At 40.0% G+C, this 18,560-nt stretch overlaps 1 protein-coding gene across 1 annotated transcript in view; it reads right to left on the bottom strand.

Annotated features, from left to right (window-relative positions):
- RGS10 (regulator of G protein signaling 10) overlaps nt 1-15,585 on the bottom strand; it is a 36,373-nt gene extending 20,788 nt beyond the window's left edge. The window contains exon 1 of the mRNA XM_060240837.1: nt 15,360-15,585. Within this exon, the coding sequence (XP_060096820.1) occupies nt 15,360-15,408 (49 nt within the window). The 5' untranslated portion in view covers nt 15,409-15,585. The remainder of the gene's footprint in view (nt 1-15,359) is intronic.
- Nucleotides 15,586-18,560: the final 2,975 nt, after the last annotated feature.

The following is an 18,560-nucleotide window of genomic DNA, read 5'->3' as shown; positions in this document are numbered from 1 at the left end:
CATGATATTTCACAGACCAGTTTTATGGAGGACCCTAAAACAATCAATTATCAATGGAATTTTACCATGCTTGACACAGAGCAACGCTAGTGAGAAATCAGTGAGTGTCTCTCATCAGAAATCAACATGGACTTCTATTGCACTTCAGATGTGAATGTAGCTTAACAAGTCTAGAAAGAGTGTATCATCGCCAATCACTGCTGTTGCAAATGGTGTAAATTTTTGTTGCAGTTATCTTGTATACAACTCAGACTGATTCCTCACTAGCAATTGCTCTGCCCAAGGACTTCTGCTTTCCCTGGCTCAAGTAATCAATTTCCACCAGTCGCTGCATGGGCACATTTTGTTCCACGGCTCCCTCCAGTTTCCCTTGCAGTTTCTTGCTCTTGCTTTTTTGAGAACAAGAAATGGCAAAGGCAGATGGTGGGCTCTCCTTCCTTGGAGGTTTTTAAACAGATGCCAGATGGCCATCTGACAGCAATGCTAATTCTGTGAATTTAGGGGGAGATATTTGTGTATTTCTTGCATTGTGCATAGGGTTGGACGAAATGACCTTGGAGGTCCCTTCCAACTCTATGATTTTATAATTCTGTGAACTGGGATATTTTTGGAAGCACAGAGAAAAATCTACAAAATATTTTCTCTTTTTGAGTGAGAAAAATCTTGCTTTACAAACCATTTCAATTGAAAAGCACAGAAAGTTTTCCAATGGAAAAATTGGGACATTTTGTTGAGCATTTGGGGGCAGATCCCTATGGAATTTGTTATGTTTATGTATGAGTAAAATGCTTTTCAAGACAAGTTTTTTCTCACTCAAAATGTATAGCATGAAAAAGTTTTGAGAGGTGTTTTTTTAGCATTGAAAAACTCCTACCAGTTGTGATGTACATTTAATATTTTGCTAACTATGGGGACACATTACTGCATAACCTCCCCAAAACTGTTAAAATTTTAACTGTGTTTTCTTTCTAACCCATTCTTTGTTAGTGGATTTTCTCTCTTTGTGCTATAATTTGCACCTCTCTTTCCATTAGCCCTATCCCCTTTTGGCTTCATTCCACTGCATCTCCTTTTGTTTTTCTGTACTGCAGCTCCCTCTCAATTCCTATACTTTACCTTTTCTCCTTGTTCTTTTTCCAGCCCTGTTTGGGAAAGCACCTCTCTCACCACATTTGTCTCTCTTCACATCTCATGTAACCCCCTTTTTTATTTGTGTACAAATATGCTGTTTCTAGCTTTCCTACCACAGGTCTCAACCCCATCACTATTATTTCTCTTTTATTTCCCCCCTCACCTTCCAGGTCTCCCAGCAACTTTAAAAACAGTCAGCAGACAGATGCCGTTTGCATGTCTTGCCTTTAGGCAGTATTCTATTGTGATGTTCTTCCAAACCTTGCAGCCTGTGGCCTTGATAACATTTATTTATCTACTTACTTTATATTCTGCCTCTCTCCTCAACAGAGATCAAAAACAATCTGCATTGTTTGCCTCTTCTATTTTAATCTCATGACAACCTTACAAGGTAGGTTAAGCTGAGAATGTATGACTGGCCCAAGGTCACCCAGCAAGTGCCCATGGAAGAGCTGAAATTTGAACATCAGTTTCCCAGAATTTAATCTGATACTCTCTAACCACTATATCACACTGATTTTTTAAAAATTATTGTTTCAAAAATAGCCATTCATCCAGTAAGAGTGACATCATCACATAATCAGTTGATGTGCCTAAATAATGATATCACTATTGCAAAATGGAAGGGCTGTTTTTCTGATTAAAAATGTGACTACAACTAACTGCAACTAACTCAACCAGTTTTACTGTCTCGAAGAAGCAGGATCAGTTAAGGATCCTGCTGGCCTCTGCCTCCTGTTGGATAAACAGGTGGCAACAGTGGCTAGAGGGGCCTTTCATCAGTTTTGGCAGGCTTACTGCAGCCATTTCTGGGCAGGAAAGATCTTGCCATTGGGATGCATGCCCCGGTCACATTAAGATTAGGTTACTGCAATGCACTCTATCTGGGAGTACCCTTGAAGACTGTCTGGAAGCTACAGTTGTTACAAGATGCTGTGGCCAGAATGCTGACTGGAGAGGGTCACAGGGACCATATCACTTCAGGCTTGTTTCATCTATACTGGTTGGTTCCCACTTTGCTTCTGCGGTCAACTCCAGGTGCTGGTGTTTAAAGCCTTTTTGGCTTGGGGGCAACATACCTGAAGGGCTGCCTACTTCTTTATGAACCTATCCAATCACTCCATTTAACTTCAGAGGCCCTGCTTCAGGTGCCCCCACCATCTGAGATTAGACAGGTAGCAATCTCAGAAATGGCCTTCTTGGTTGTTGTGCTGAAAGTTTAGAACTCCCTCCTCAGAGAGATCTTTTCTGGTTTTCTTCAGAGTTTCCTCATTAACTCTTATTAGCCTTCCTCTCTGTCTGTGTGTTTTTATGTTTATATTTTATGCATTTTATTATGCTTTATTTATTTGTTTTATATGTATATGTGTGTATACTTTTTATGTCTCGTATGTTTTAATATTCACTGCCTTGGGGACTCTGGATTGGGTGAAAAGGCAGCAGAGAAATGTTTTAGATGAATAAACAAATAAAGAAACAAACTGGAATGCAGGCAGAAACAACCTAAATGCTAAGAAGTTGTTTGGATGTTTTGAGAAACATTTCCATGACCTCTCTCAAAAGCATTTCCTTCATCAAGAAATGTTCATTTTTGTTTCACCTTCCATTACTTCCTGCTAAGTTTTGCAGCAACATCACAGCTTTCACACCACTGGACTTTCAGAGACAGGTGGGCTGTACAGCAAAGACAGGTGGTCGCTACAGGATGGAAAACCCAATGCCAACTCCAGCATGAAGAAGAGATTGGATTTATACCCCACCCTTCACTACCCAAACAAGTCTCAGAGCAATTTACAATCTCCTTTCCCTTCCCCTCCCTACAACAGACACCCTGTGAGTCTGTGCCCTTAACAACTACACCGAACTGGCTCTCATGAACCTAAGAGATAATGGGCAATGCCAATCTAATAACACAGGGATCCTCCCATCTCCACTCCCACTTTAGATGGGCTTAGTTGGGCACTATCAGTAAGATGCAACCCCCAAGGACACCTGCCTCCTAAATTAGAAGGGGTGTAAAACAAGGCTGTGCACTTGCCCCCTTATTATTTCATGGTACAGTCCCTAACTAATCTGGACTTCCACCACCACCCCAACTACTGCAAAGAGCCCCATTCCCATGCTTTTATATGCAGACAATATAGCTGTTTTGTCATACACCAAAATAGGCCTAAGAAGAGCCCTTTGTGCACTTTCAACTTATTGCAATGAGGAACATCTAAGCATAAACTTCACTAAAACTGAAGTACTTGTCTTTGCCAAAAAGCCTATGATGCATAGGTGGCAATTAGACAGACACAGGATTGAACAAGTCATGTTTATTAGGGTTCCCAGCCTCCAAGTGGGGTCTGGAATCTCCCATTTTTACAACTAATCTCTAGCTGGCAGAGATCAGCTCCCCTGGAGAAAATGGCTGCTTTGAAGGGTGGACTATATAGTATTGTACCATGCTGAGACCCTTCCCCTCCCCAAACCTTGCCCTCTCCCAGCTCCACCCCAAAGTCTCCAGGTATTTTCAAACACAGAGCTAGCAACCCTAGTTTAGATACGTGAGAGTTTCATTCCAGTCTTCAGGCTCATGGGCTGCTCACCTTTCCCAGGTCATGGAATCCACCCCAAAATCAGCATTTGCAATGAGATTTTTCCATACAAAAGGGGAAGCTCACATTCCTAATGCCTGAAAGATTTTTCAGGGTAAGACAGTACTCCAGCTTCCATATGGTACTCAGGTATCCTTGTATATAAACTAATCTAAACTCAAACTAATTTGGTCAAAATCTTTCTTTGGGGTTCCAAGATGTGTTTCCAGCGCTTTGCTTAGGCTTGAGGCTGGATTAGCATCAATGGGAACCAAGACTTGGTTTCATGCTATATGTTTTTGACTTAAGATAAAATTTTCTCCACCAGGGTTAATTTTTTTAATCCTTCTCAATGGTTTTGGTTCAGGCTGAGTTTCCACAATAGAACATAAATACCACTATGCAGGGCTCACTTTCTAGCAGGAGCTCCTCTGCATATTAGGCCACACACCCCTGAAGTAGCCAATCCTCCAAGAACTTACAAGGCTCTTTTTTGTAAGTTCTTGAAGGATTGGCTACATCAGGGGGGCATGGCCTAATATGCAGAGGAGCTCCAGCTAGAAAAAGAGCCCTGCCACTATGCTTCTCCAGTACAGGCCTCCTGCACCTTGGATTCTAAGGAGTCAGAGTGATTATTAAACAAAGATTATGCGGCACCTCTCTGCAAATGGATAGAGCTTGAGCTTCACACATCCTGGTAGTGGGGAATAAAAACCAACATTTTGCTCTGGCCAGTTACCTTTGTAAGAACTCCCAAAATACCACAGAGCTTTTACTGTAGCATGATTTAACACAGGGCTGCCTTTTAAAACTGTCCAGAAACTTCAGCTGGTTCAAAACGCAGTAGCTCCATCAGGGCTCAGGCAGCTACGTTAGGCCTTTCTTTCTTTCCACCCTTCTGTTTTCCTACAAAACTTCATCTGCTGGCTTAAAAAGGTAAAGGTAGTCCCCTGTGCAAGCACCAGTTGTTTCCGACTCTGGGGTGATGTTGCTTTCACAACGTTTTCACGGCAGACTTTTTATGGGGTGGTTTGTCATTTCCTTTCCCAGTCATCTACACTTTCCCCCCAGCAAGCTGGGTACTCATTTTACTGACCTCGGAAGGATGGAAGACTGAGTCAACCTGGAGCCGGCTACCTGAACCCAGCTTCCACCAGAATGTCGGGTTTTATCTTTAAAGCCCTAAATAACTTGGTGATGGGAAGGACTGCTGCCTCCTAAACTGTCCAACCTACCAGGTAAGTTTCTGTTCCCAAGCCCTGCTCTCTTTGCCCCTGCTTGTACAGGCAAACGGCAAGACCGATAGTGCTTTTTCAGTGATGACACCTCACCTGTGGAATGTGCATTCCCTTGAGACATTCATGGCACCCACCCTTTCATTTTTTTAGGCAGCAGGCCAAAATATTTCTTTTTATGCAGTCTTTAAATTAAGTGGTTGATTTTACTAAATTGTTTATAGTCTGCTTCAGACTTCTAGTCTGAAGTCTGATTAATATTGTTCTTATGTTCTGCCTGAGCTTTTAAAAGGTTCTACAGCGAAGCAGCAAATACATTTTCCAAATTAAATAAAGTGCCAGAATATACTACATAAGGCAAAAGACCATTAAAAAGTTGGTACTGTTATAAAATCCCTGAGTTGCTAGTACTCCTGAGAACAAAGGACATAGCTAAAACAGTAACTTTATTTTTAAAAATATTTTATTTACACACAAAAACAAATACCAACAACAAAATATAACAAAATAATCTGATAACCTCATATCCAATATAAGAGACAGTGATGTTGCCAGCAAAACCTCCAAAATGAAACAGTATGAGAAAAATCATGAATAGATAAAAAAAGGAAGAAAGAAGAAGAAAAGGGGAGTGGGAAGGTGCTTCCATCCAATTTGGCTGAGATTTTACATAATTTTCATTGATTCCGTTCCTGAGAAATAGTATTATCTAATATAACTATTCAATGCCTTATTCAAAATTTCAGGTAAAGATCTCCATCCATTAAAGAAAAAAGTCTTCAATGACCTATAGTTCGGCAATTCCATTAAAGAAATTATAAAACATTTTGAAATTATCTTAAATCGTTTTTTCTTTCTTCTCCCTTGAATTAATCTAATCCTATTTGTTAATTTTTCAAGCACTGCTATATTCCTTAATTTAGCACACCACCTATCCAAGGGAATCCCTTTAGCTAGGGTTGCCAGCCCCAAGGTGGGAGTGAGGGATCCCCTAATTTTACCAGCTCCTGCCCATCACTGGCTAGTCCTTGGCATCCATGACCCAGCACAACATCCTTGGCATGATCATGTCACTTCCATGCGACATCATCACATTGGAGTGTCATGTGTGAAGAAGAAGAAGAAGAAGAAGAAGAAGAAGAAGAAGAAGAAGAAGAAGAAGAAGAAGAAGAAGAAGAAGAAGAAGAAGAAGAAGAAGAAGATGATGATGATATTGGATTTATATCCCGCCCTTCATTCCGAAGAGTCTCAGAGCGGCTCACAATCTCCTTTACCTTCCTCCCCCACAACAGACACCCTGTGAGGTGGGTGGGGCTGGAAAGGGCTCTTACAGCAGCTGCCCTTTCAAGGACAACCTCTGCCAGAAGTACGGCTGACCCAAGGCCATTCTAGCAGGTGCAAGTGGAGAAGTGGGGAATCAAATCCGGTTCTTCCAGATAAGAGTCTGCACACTTAACCACTACACCAAACTGGTGGCAATGTCACTCTGCCTCCCTCCCAGAAAGCTCCCTCCCATCCCCCACCAGTGAGAGCCTAGGACCTGGCAATCCTACCTTTAGCATTCTTCCCTACCTTTAGCATTGAGCAATAAGCATCCTAGCTGTGACTAAAAGAAAACTGATAACTGTTTTTGTTTACACTGGGAATTTTCTTTGATAAATAAGTTTAGCAGGGCTAGTTTGAGTTGGTTTTATTTGTTCCCAGGTTATTTTAGCAATCTCTGCAAATATTGATTTCCAAAAATTTGCTGTGACTGGACAAGACCACCATATGCCATCCCAAGTTTATCGCAACCTCTCCAACAATTTTTACTATTTTCATGAAGTGGGCTAGGCTACCTGGAGTGAAATACCGCCTTTGAGAGACCTCTCAATCTGAAAAATAGCATCTTAGTAAAAAAAAATTATAGTCTGTATCCATCAATTAAATCAGGTGATATGATTCCCTAGATATGGGATCTTTATTTTATTTAGGTAATAAAAGTAATCAAAATTAATTTAACTTCCAACCAAGGAGGCAATGAGGATTCCTCCATGATCTCATTAAATAGAGGATGAAGATTTGGGGGAGGGGATATCTTTATAATGCTTGTAAAACTCTGATATGAACCCATCTAAATTAAGTGCAGAGCCTGTTTTTAATTAGTTAACTGTCACATGAATCTCTTCTAAGGTTATACTCATATTTAAAAAATCCTTAAACATAGGTTCTAGCAGGAAAATACTTGCTGTGAGACAATATTCATTAATACTGAAGGTTGAATCTGATTTTCTCTATAGAGATTATTATAAAACTCCACAAAGGAATCCAAAATATATTTTGGTTTATTAACCATTTCTCCCTTTGATTTTTTTATAACCATGATCAGTTTCCTTTGTTGAGCTATCTTGATTTTATTTGCTAACAATTTAGAACTCTTCAAACCTACATATTTCAGCTTCCATTCAGCTTTAATATTGATAAATGCCGAATACAGAACCCCCTTACCACCACGTTGCTTCTCAATGAAGAACAGATGACATAGAAATGTCCAAGTTCTCTTACTTCTTCATTGTTATTTTAAGATTCTATTTGCTATTGTCCTCTGTCAATAAAATTAAGTTAAATCACCAAGTATGTTTTGGACTAGTCTGTCAAATCGATAACTGCTGTGACATGAGCATGATTCGTTGTTTTTATCAATCTAATCAACATTTTATTAATCCAGTGAAAAGCCTCCTTAGATACAAGAATCCCATCAAATCTTGAAAAAGTACCATAAACTGGGGAACAGAAAGCACGAGAGGTTTCAGATGGATGTAATTCTGCCCATTGTTCACATAAACCATATATATTGAGAAAACTGTAAGTCTTACAGAAATACATCCCCCCCTTCAGTTGTCATTAAACCCATGGCAATTAAAAAGTAACACTGGGGCTATTCCTTGCAAATTAACATTCATTTCCCCATTATTTTTATAAAGGAAAATCTTTCCAATTTCCTAAAAATCTTGTGAGCAAGATCTAATTAACCCTTATTTGGTAAATATAGTAATGCAAGGGTAACTACTTGGGAAGCTCTAAATGTCTTCCACAAAAAAATAAATCTACTCTTTTGGTTTCTCAGAATCCTTTTGGATTTAAAATCAATCTTTGAATGCAAAAAAATCACAGTAACTTTATTTCCGAAGACCCACAGTAATAACACAGAGACTTGACACTTGGATATAAACTACCCCACACTTGTTGCAGATGTTACGGTCCATCATACTCTAAAGGTCTAACTGCACATTTAGGACTAGCTGTAAAAAAGACACCCTGTGTTCAGCTCTGTCTAGACTGCCGCTGATAACAGACTCATCTCTGCTATCAACATAATAGAATTTATTTATTGATACGGCATTTATATCACACAGCATTTGACACAAATATCATTTAAAAAGCAATGAGCATATCCTCTTCTGCAAGAATATGTCATCCACTATGTTCACACATTATGGTTACCATAGCCCTAAATTTTGCAGCGAAGAACTGAAGAAAAGGTGAATGGGAATCCTTGGGGGGAGGGGGTTATGTGCATCTTTAAAATCATTAGATGTTTGCATATTTTTCATTAGTGCTTGTGTTTTTCATGCTACAAAATACTGAACATTCTCAGAAGCATTTTCTGCAGTCCAGTGGCTGAATTTAGCCCATGTCCTACAAATACAACTGGACTGTTTCTGTTTGTGACCATAGTATGCTAATATGACACAAGCAAGTTTTATGAACTTCTAAGTGATATGAAGCTAGATGTGACTTTCGGGTACTGTTTGTTGCCACATATTCTTAACTTCTTAATGGCTTCAGAAAGCCATTTTACACTATAAGCAAATGAGGCCACTAGGGCTACACAGTAAAACTCCCTCTAGCAATCCCTAGCAGAAACAAGCGCTCAAAGGCATACAAGAAGCTTTACTGAATACAAAAGATTCTTAATTTATTCCACAGAAGACAGCATCTTTGTTCCATATGCATAATTTACAGAATATATGAAGTTCTAGTAATCTTGCTATACTCTGAAAGAATTGCACAGAAAGCAATTCCCATGAAGTGATAAGACTAATATTGTTAGTGGTATATAGTCCCTATCGCTTAAATCTTTTGATAGTCTAACTGCAGCTGGATTCCTCTTCATTTTTAACGAGACATTCTCTCTTTGCCTCTTTCTTAGTTTGGTTTCTATTTAATACCATCACACATTGTGATGTGTATAACTTAAATTATGTCATTGCTGAAGCACGGAAAGTGGATAGGTGGGTGGTAGGATATGGATAGATAGGCAGACTGTGGGCCAGAGAGAGAGTCTGTTAAGAATATACTGGCCTGTCTATATGATAAATATTTTATTAAAACACAGGATAAGAACATGGATTAATGTTTTAAACAAAAAAAAATCCAAATTAGGCAAACACAGGACAGATATCACATGATCCACTTCTTGCAATTTACTCTTCTCAGCATCTTTCACACTGGGATTTTAGATGATGGATTAAAGAACTATCTTTAAGATTTGAGTATTTCCTTTGTTTTATTATTATGAGTAGAAGCCTAAAGCAATGATATATGGAAGTATCTCATTTTCATTTAGCTTTAACTTTTGATCTTCTGGTGGGAGTACTTACTGCTTTGGTTGCTGTGTTTCAATAAACTACTTATTATTTTTTGGATACTGATAAGTAGGAAAAATTGGCCCAGAAACAACTACTGTAAGAGTAAACAGATTGCAGGGTTTTTGCTTTGTTTGATTTGGTACTAGACTGGCAAATGTTATAATAGCAATTTTAGCCTAGTTGCTACTAACTGAAAAGACAAACTTCTTCTGTAAGTAGCACAACTTAATAGATTGTTGAAATGCTGTGGTGGTAATTCACAGTTTAGGGAAGAAATCCCAGAACTATCCTGTTGTTTCTTGACTGTAGTCCACAGATCTTTTTATGATATTCAAAACATGGAGAACTTTTCACAAGTTCATACTTTTAGGTCACTAAATGTGTTGACTGCAATGGCAGTCATAACTAAAAGTAGCTGGATCTGGGCCCATTGAAAGCAATTTCCTATTGATTTTAATGAGACAGTAATGAATAAATTTAATTGGATTGACAGCAAGTTGCTTCACCTATCTCGTATTTGACTATATAAAAATTATGATACAGAACAGAATGAAATAAATCTCATGATTCAAATTGGATGTTACTATGCATTTTTCTTTAAAATACCCCCTAAACCTGCATACTTTTTTCAAATGCAAGCTTTACTTTCTGCTGCTCTGGAAACTCACTATATTCTACTAAAACTTAGATTTAATACAGCAGATTTATACGGTAGTATATTTTTCAAGAAGATATATTGCTTGGGTTGAAGCACAGTTGTTTTTTCCAGGACAATACTGAGCAACCTTTTGTTTGTATGCAATAAGGTTTTGAAAAAATGTATTTTAAAATATTTTATTGTATTAAAATGTACACATTTATTCTAAACAATATTTTCTAGGAAGACACAGAAAGTGTTTTTTTCTTGTTTGTCTCACATTTAAAAATTGAAGCAGGATTCTTGTAAATAAACAATGTTTTTATTCACCCTCTACACCCACATGCCTCATATTCAAACAATATAAATCATGTGTGGGCATCATATGAGCTACATGTAAAACTACTTGTGAGCCACATGTAAACTACACACTGTGTCAGATGTACATTTTTGTTTCATAAAATCATCCACAGTAGTAAAGATCTAACACATGATGTTAGGGTAACTGAATTACTCAAAACCAAAAGACAATTCAAAATGTGCTTTCAAATCTTTATATTTTCCAATCTTTGACACCATTTTAAATATTTAGGTTTAGTAATACTAGGATGTTCGACTATTTTCAAACACTTCACAAAATACAAAGAAAGTCTTCCCTTCAAAATTAACAGGACAAGTTATTTACATCCCTTCAAAAATAATGAAGTATTTGCATGCAGCATGCTGTGTTCATTTTAACAGCCCTTAAATAAGATTACTTTTCTCTGGACTGGAACTAAAGAGTTGTTTCCACAGAAAAGATACCACACAAACAATGACATCAAAGATGTATAGTTAATGTGCCCTAATGTGAACGTGCAAACTCAATGTATTCAAATGTTAGTGTTAGCTAAATACACAATCAAGATGAAAAATGACTTGTTTTCTTCTACTTAATATTTTCAGTGTAGTGATCCATATAAAATTTGTTGTTTACATAAAATAAAAACAGTCTCATTTGCAATTTCTTAAAGCATAAAATACATTAAATACACTGCAATTTCAGAATACACATTTGTTAATAAATATGTTTAATTTTTTTCTTCATAATAGGTTCATAAGTCCCAATTCATATACTTGACAGAAGCTAACAGTAAAATGGCATGGTACAGGAACAATGCTTGAATGAGCCATTCCACATTACTGTTCAGATAGCCCGTCTGCGAATATGCATACACTCAAATTACCGTTCTTGTGAATGCTCAGTTTACACAAAACATCCCTCAAAACTGGGTGTGGAAACAAGGAATGTGGGGTCTAATGAGTCCTCTGCAGGTGGACAATGTATATGCACATGTAGTGATTCTACTCAAAGATTTCAGAAGTTCAGAACCTATGAAAGTTTAAAGGATATCAACAAGCAAATATTTAATTCCTAAAGGTCTACACTTTTTTATTGATACAAAAGCTTTTTTCCAGAAATGCAGTTAATATTCCCTGTTAAATTTCCTTATTTTAAAACTGATGAAGTGCATATCCAGAAGATAAGGTAGGGATGTCAAAAATCTGCAATCATGCAATCTGTGACCACAAGTGTATACAATTAAGTTTAAAAAGGCTTTGTCTTACACTGAGACGCAACACTAAGCAGTTGAAAGCACATCCCACTGATATCCAGTGGATTTACTTCTAAGTAAAAACACATAGGATCAGGTGTGGAAACTATATGAGTGCATCAAACAAAGGAAAAATTCTACATAGTATAGAACGTTGTGATATTCTACAAATATTTAAGGTTAGATCTCAGATTCTCTATTTTCATCGCTTCCTTCCACCAAACATTTTTTTTGTGCATAACTGCTTTTAATTACAGTGAACAGCTTTATCCCTAACAGCAGCTCTGCTAAAAATGTTAGGAAAAAGCTGATCATTTCAGACAACTGACAGCATGACAATGCAAATATATTTCCATTTAGTTTTTCATTCAGAAACATGCCTATTAGCTATCAAAATGATTTCTCATTTTGTGAGCTATGATCACAAGAAAGAACATCCTTTCATTTGCAAACTCCAGCTTGGAACCAACAGCACACAATGAAAATAATTTATAAATGTATCGCTAAGTTAAAAAAATTCCCCTTACTTTCCATGAAGCCAAACATCATAAGAAGTTCCATATGTGTACTTCCTTCTACGAACTGTTGTTTCTAAAGGACATGTGGGCTTATATTTTGAATGCTTTGTTTTCTTTAAAATTATGAGTCCCAGCATCCTCTTTTGAACCATTGGTTTCTAGTTTTAAATATTCACATGGAACTGCCTTATACTAGGTCTGACCATTGGTCTATCAAGGTCAGTATTGTCTACTCTAACTGGCAAGTGGCCCTCAGTCTCAGATGGAGGTCTTTTATATTAACTACTACTTGATACTTTTCATTAAATATGCTAGGGACTGAACCTGGAACCATTTCTATACAGACCAGATGTTCTACTACATCCTCTCCCTGAAATCTTGTTCAAATAGGTGCAATTAAGTGTATTGAGGGTAATCTTTTGGGAAATGCCAGGAAATTACTTGACAGGCAGAGTTGCAGAATCTCAATATGCAAATGGATCTTCAGTATTGGGAAGAAAAATTTAGACTTTCTGTTTGTTAAAGGCACCAGTGAATACTTTGAAGGAGCTAGAAGGGCCTGTATATTGGAAGAATCCAGACTTGTCACACAACTAAGTTCTGCATACACAGCAAAGATAGGAGCATTAGACAGGCACACAATATGTCTTCTTTTAAGGTTACAGCTACACATTTTTCATAAAGCAACATTCAGGTGTGATTGTTTCAGAATATAAATTGTAAAAACACTTTAACCTCAGTTTTTTCCCCCATGCTGTTCAACTATTTATAATGGCTATTTACATGCTAGTTTAATTTCCCTGATAGTCTAAATTTGTAACTTCAATTAAATTGTACAGGTAAACAATCTATTGCCAACTATAATCAGAACAAATGTATCTTTAAAAACTTATTCATTGGAAATATGACCAATTTATACATCAGCTTTCAAGTTACCAGAAAGCATGAAAAGATTCAGAAATCAGCTACAAGAATACTAAAGCACTTGGAACAGAGCACATGACAAAAGGCTGAAGATGAAAACATCTTTAGCCTAGAGAAAAGATTAGAGAGACAGATAACAGCCTTCATATATCTGAAAAGCTGCTACTGTAAAGCAGGGAAACATCAAGAAAAGGGCAATGATGAATAAAAGATCCCAATTTTACCACACCATTTCAATGTGTGTTTCATATATTTGGAAGTGTGACAATGACTGTGTCGCTTTAGGTTGAAGGGGTTGGGGGGGGGGCGATATTCCTTTGAAGATGTAAAGAGTTGTAAATGAGTAGGAATCTCAATCAAAAGAAGACATTTGGAAAACCAGGCTAAATTCCAAAATGCATAAACTAAAAGATCTCTTGCCTGTGTACTGGGGGTTGGGATACCTTACGGGGACTTTCAAACTTGCACCCCCATATAATTTTGTTGCAAGGCTGTTTGAAATGTAGGGCTTTACATCCAAGCCAGGTTCCCTTGGAACTGTGCCTCAAAAGTGCACCTGTACAACACAATAAAAATCAGTTCTGGAAGAAAATCCTGGGGTAAAAGCATTCTATTCTACAGCATGGAGAAAAAAACTGCAACATTAATGTATTTTTAGTAAACATTTGCATAAAATGTAACATTTTGTTCATGTTGCACTTTTGGAAACATTCAGAGCACAAAAGGTTATTATTTATGTACTTTATTTATATCCTGAATTTAAGACAACAATGTCTTACAGTGAGTCACATCTATCAAAAGACATGCTGGTCTCAGAATTACAGAATAAAAAAGACATGAAAGACATGAGAGAAAATAAAGTGAAAAGGCAGAGAAAGAAGATCAGTTCTGATCAATCCATTTTAGCTATTACATCTCCCCATTTTGCTCATCTGGCAAATAGGAACAGTACAAAAATGCTATTGCCCTTTTACATAAAACTTCTGCTTGATCTTCAACATGGGCTATTTTAAATTATAGGTATGTGTTACACGTTGCCTTGCCATTTTATCTAATACAGATGAAAAACTTAGTACATTTTCTGAACAAGAACAGCAAACTGTTATACTATTAGTAAAGATTAATTATAGACTTGCATATCACCTTTCTTTTTAAAAGCATCATGCCAAGAATACCGAGTAGCGTGGGGAGATTTATTTGTGTGAGGTAGAGTTTCTTCATTCTCATAGCAATCCCACCTTCACGAAATATGTTCTTATATTACAAATTTGATCTTAAGATAAACTGGGCTTCCAGATGAACTTAGCTATTTGGGTTTACTACATTTTAAAATAAATGTATGAGAAACAAATCCCACGGAATACATGCTCAAACAGACAAGCAATTGATGGCATTTGGCACCTTTCTCCTTGGCGCTTGGCAGGGTTTTTTTCTGACGCTCTGCCCTTATAACCAAACCCTGCAACTGCAACAGCAGTTCAGCCTCTGACTCATAAGGGAGAAAAGAGTGGGCTGATAAACACATCTGGAAGCAAAACTTGGGTTTCCACCACACGTTTCCAGATGCCTCTTATTTTAACATGACAACACTAAAGGAAAAGGGTGGTGGGGGGGTGGATCTTCCTTATTTCTCAGCACCCAACTCCAGAAAGCGTGTCTATGTACTCTCGCTGTCGGGCTTGGGGGGCGGGGAGGAATTGCTCTCGCAACCCGCAAGTCAGACAGTCAAACCCAAACGGCGAGCCTTCCTCTTTCGGCTACACACTTCCTCTCGCTTTTCTGCGTCTTCGTGAATCCAATGAGAAGTTGCTTTGACTGTCTTCTTCAAGGGAGGGGGGGGGGGGAGCTGGGATGTAGCAGCCAGGCTGTTCTGAAGAAGATAACCTGCCTTCCAGCAGCACAGGCGGATTCCTTAAAACAATCACACCCTCCCACCCTCCCTCGCATCCACATCCAGAGCCCCTCAAAGGGGAAGCAGAGGTCTGCCACTGGTTACGCTCAGCCTGGACGCTGCAGGATGCCAACACTGCTGCCTCACCCCACTCAAGAACGGCTCTGGGGGCTTCGCTCCTGGCGGTCGGCACTCTCTTCCCACCCCAAAGCCTTTACCTGAAGGCGGCCGTTTCCTGCTGAGCCTGGACACTGCGCGGTTGAACATCTCTCGCAGGCAATCGCAGACCCGCGGCGAGGAGGAGCCAGAGCCGAGGTCCCTTACGGGGACTCACTCGCAGCCCGCGCCTGCCCAGCCTCCTTGGGAGGCGCTTTGCGCGCCGCTTTGTGCGCTCTCCCCTCGGCGCTGGTCACGTCAGCTCGCTTTGAGCAAGGGGCCATCCCTGAAGAGAGTCCCTTCAGTCGCAGGTTTGCCCCGCCTTGAATTTGGCGGGAAGGAAAGTGGCGCTCGCAGATTGCGCGCCGCGTTGTAGGGCGCTGCTCTTGCCGGGGCGCGCGAGTCTAAGGCGTGTCGTGTTCCTTCGCCCCTTGAAAGCGGCCTGGTGGGAGGTCCTTTTCGTTTATGGGTTCTGCAAAGTGCAAGCTTTCCCGGGTACCAGGTGGGTAGTCGTTTTGGTCTGAAGCAATAGAACAGAGTTAGAGAGTCCAGTGGCCCCTCTAAAACCAACCAAGCTTGATTCAAGGTATGAGCTTTCGTGTGCAGCCACACTTCGTCAGATATCTGAGTAAAATATTTTATCTGAAGAAGTGTGCCTCCACACGAAAGCTCATGCCTTAAATAAAAATGTATTGGTCTTAAAGTTTCCACTGTACTCAAACTTTGTTGTGCCCTGGGTACCAGCTCAGCTCATGGAGATTCTGTCTAGTCGAGAACAAGGCTCGCTACTTTGAAGTTTCAGAGGAGTTGATAGGCAATTCAAAATCACTTTGCTTTGCGCTCTGTGTGTGAGAATATACAAATATTTTTAAAGAGCAGAGTGGGATGGCTTTGGACATTACACTATACCTGTCTTCTTTGAGGATTTTGCAGAGAGAGATGCTGGGAATTGAATTGCAGACCTGCATGCCAAGGAGGTGCTCTACCACTGAGCAACAGCCCCTTCCAAATATTTCCCCACTGAAGGCCCATATTAATTTTTCTCTGGCACAATTCCCCCCCTCCCCAATTTCCTTTAGCCTCTATTTGGCCCAGTCATGCACCAGCCCACCTGCATCCATCCACACTGCAGAGGGACAGAGGAAGTACTTGCAGATTGGGAGAGGTTGGAGACAGTGACTGAGTGGGGATACTCTGAACCACACACTATTTCTAGTCTTCCTGTTTTGAAAGTACAATAATGTGTTTTCTGTGGCTAAGCATTCAGGCCACCATAATCTTCATTTTTTGTTTTACAATGAGGAATTTTTGCACAATCCCTGAAATTGAAGATGCAATCATTACTTTGTCCAAATCTGCTGAAATGTTTTATCAAATTGGGAATATTCAATTTTGAATTGTAGGAACTTTTTATTCTGCCCTAATGAATTAAAATCACTGGAGAAACACTTCAGAAAGTGATCTTACATATAAGGAAAAAAACTTCTGGCACCAAAATCATTGTAACGTTACATTTATTATAGTTAAATAGAAAGCAACTACTTTTAAGTTCTCCATTTCAACCAGAGTCCCAAATCTTCTTTGTGTGACAGCTCATGTAATTGCAGTCTCCTTTTTAAACATCTCTTTTGCTTCCTTTTTTCAGTTCCACCACTGCAAACATTAAAAAGTGCTGACCCAAACTTTCCACCCTAGCTAACTTTAGCTCTTGGGCCTATGAAATGTTGTGCCTGAGTAATATGTTGTCCAGGAACTATCTTGACTCTCAAAAGCAAAAATGCAGAACATTTACAAGATGGTTTTGCTGTTTTTCAGCCCAGTTCATCAGTGTTCTACCCTAGGCGTGGAAGCAGCTTTTAGGTGAAAGATAGGATCACCTAAAAGTTGCTTCCATTCCCCTTCCCCCCCCCCTCCCCAGGGTAGAACACTGATGAACTGGGCTGAAAAACAGCAAATACCATCTTATAAAAGTACTGTACATGAAAGAATAACCTTGTCCTCACTGTCTTTGCACATGAATGAGAAATCATCTGTCTTTTTTCTGCTGGGAATAATAGCAGCTGGGGAAAAGATTTGTATAAAGGAAACAGCATGGGGACAAATGAGCCATGTTCAAAATTACACTGTCTCCATTGGTGAGTAACATTAAAGACACTGAGAAATCTTAGGTACATCACTGATCTCTCCTGTCTCATTTGATCTGGCCCAAGTCTAGGGTGGCCATAATATCTGAAGGCCAGCCAGGGACACCTTTTGGGGGGGGGGGAAGGCAGGGGTGCAGCCTGTCACTAATAACACAGGTCGAGATGCAGGACAGGAACCCGGAAGTGACCGACAGGCTGCTTCAGCGTGCCGCTGCGCCGGCCCCCTGGGCCCCACAACGATGGGACCGATGCCACAGGGACGGGCTCGAAACACTCTATAACCCCTCAAAAGAACAGCAGTCTAGCTCGCTTCCCCCGAGCCCTGCCGCCATAAGCCTCAAGGGGGCTCATTTTGCGGCATCTCCCGGCGGGAGTGTGGCACCCGCACGGGACACATATCAAATGAAAGAGGGGGCGCAGGGCTATCAGAAACAGCTGGCGGAGGGAGTCGGGAGACCACCCCACTGGGGGATCCACACCCCGAAAGTGATGAAGGTGGCGCAGATAGAGCCAACAGAGCAAACAGGACAAAATAAATAGGCTGCATTATGCAGCACAGTTGAGAAAGTGCCTTATCCCATATACTGATGAAGTAAATACAGGATCTGAGAGAACAAAATTGCACCAGAAGACACAAACACAAAGCTCCCTTACACTGAATCAGTGCTTGGGTCCACCAAAGTCAGTATTGTCTAGTCCAGTCACAAACACAAAGCTCCCTTACACTGAATCAGTGCTTGGGTCCACCAAAGTCAGTATTGTCTAGTCCAGTCAGAAACACAAAGCTCCCTTACACTGAATCAGTGCTTGGGTCCACCAAAGTCAGTATTGTCTACTCCAGGGGTGGCCAGAGGGAGGGAGGGAAGGAAGGAAGAAGGGAGAGAGGGAGGAAGGAGGGAGGGAAGGAAAGGAGGAGGGAGGGAAGGAAGGAAGGAAGAAAGGAAGGAGGGAGGAAGGAGGGAAGGAAGGAAGGGAGGAGGGAGGGAAGGAAGGAGGGAAGGAAGAAAGGGAGGAGGGAGGGAAGGGAGGGAGGAGGGAGGGAAGAAAGGAAGGAAGAAGGAAGGAAGGGAGGAGGGAAGGAAGAAAGGAGGGAGGGAGGAAGGAGGGAGGGAAGGAGGG

The sequence above is a fragment of the Heteronotia binoei genome, chromosome 6 (assembly GCF_032191835.1).
Source record: "Heteronotia binoei isolate CCM8104 ecotype False Entrance Well chromosome 6, APGP_CSIRO_Hbin_v1, whole genome shotgun sequence".
Lineage (NCBI taxonomy): Eukaryota > Metazoa > Chordata > Lepidosauria > Squamata > Gekkonidae > Heteronotia > Heteronotia binoei.
The sequence above is the reverse complement of the archived record's forward strand: the minus strand, read 5'-3'. Positions and strand labels throughout refer to the sequence as shown.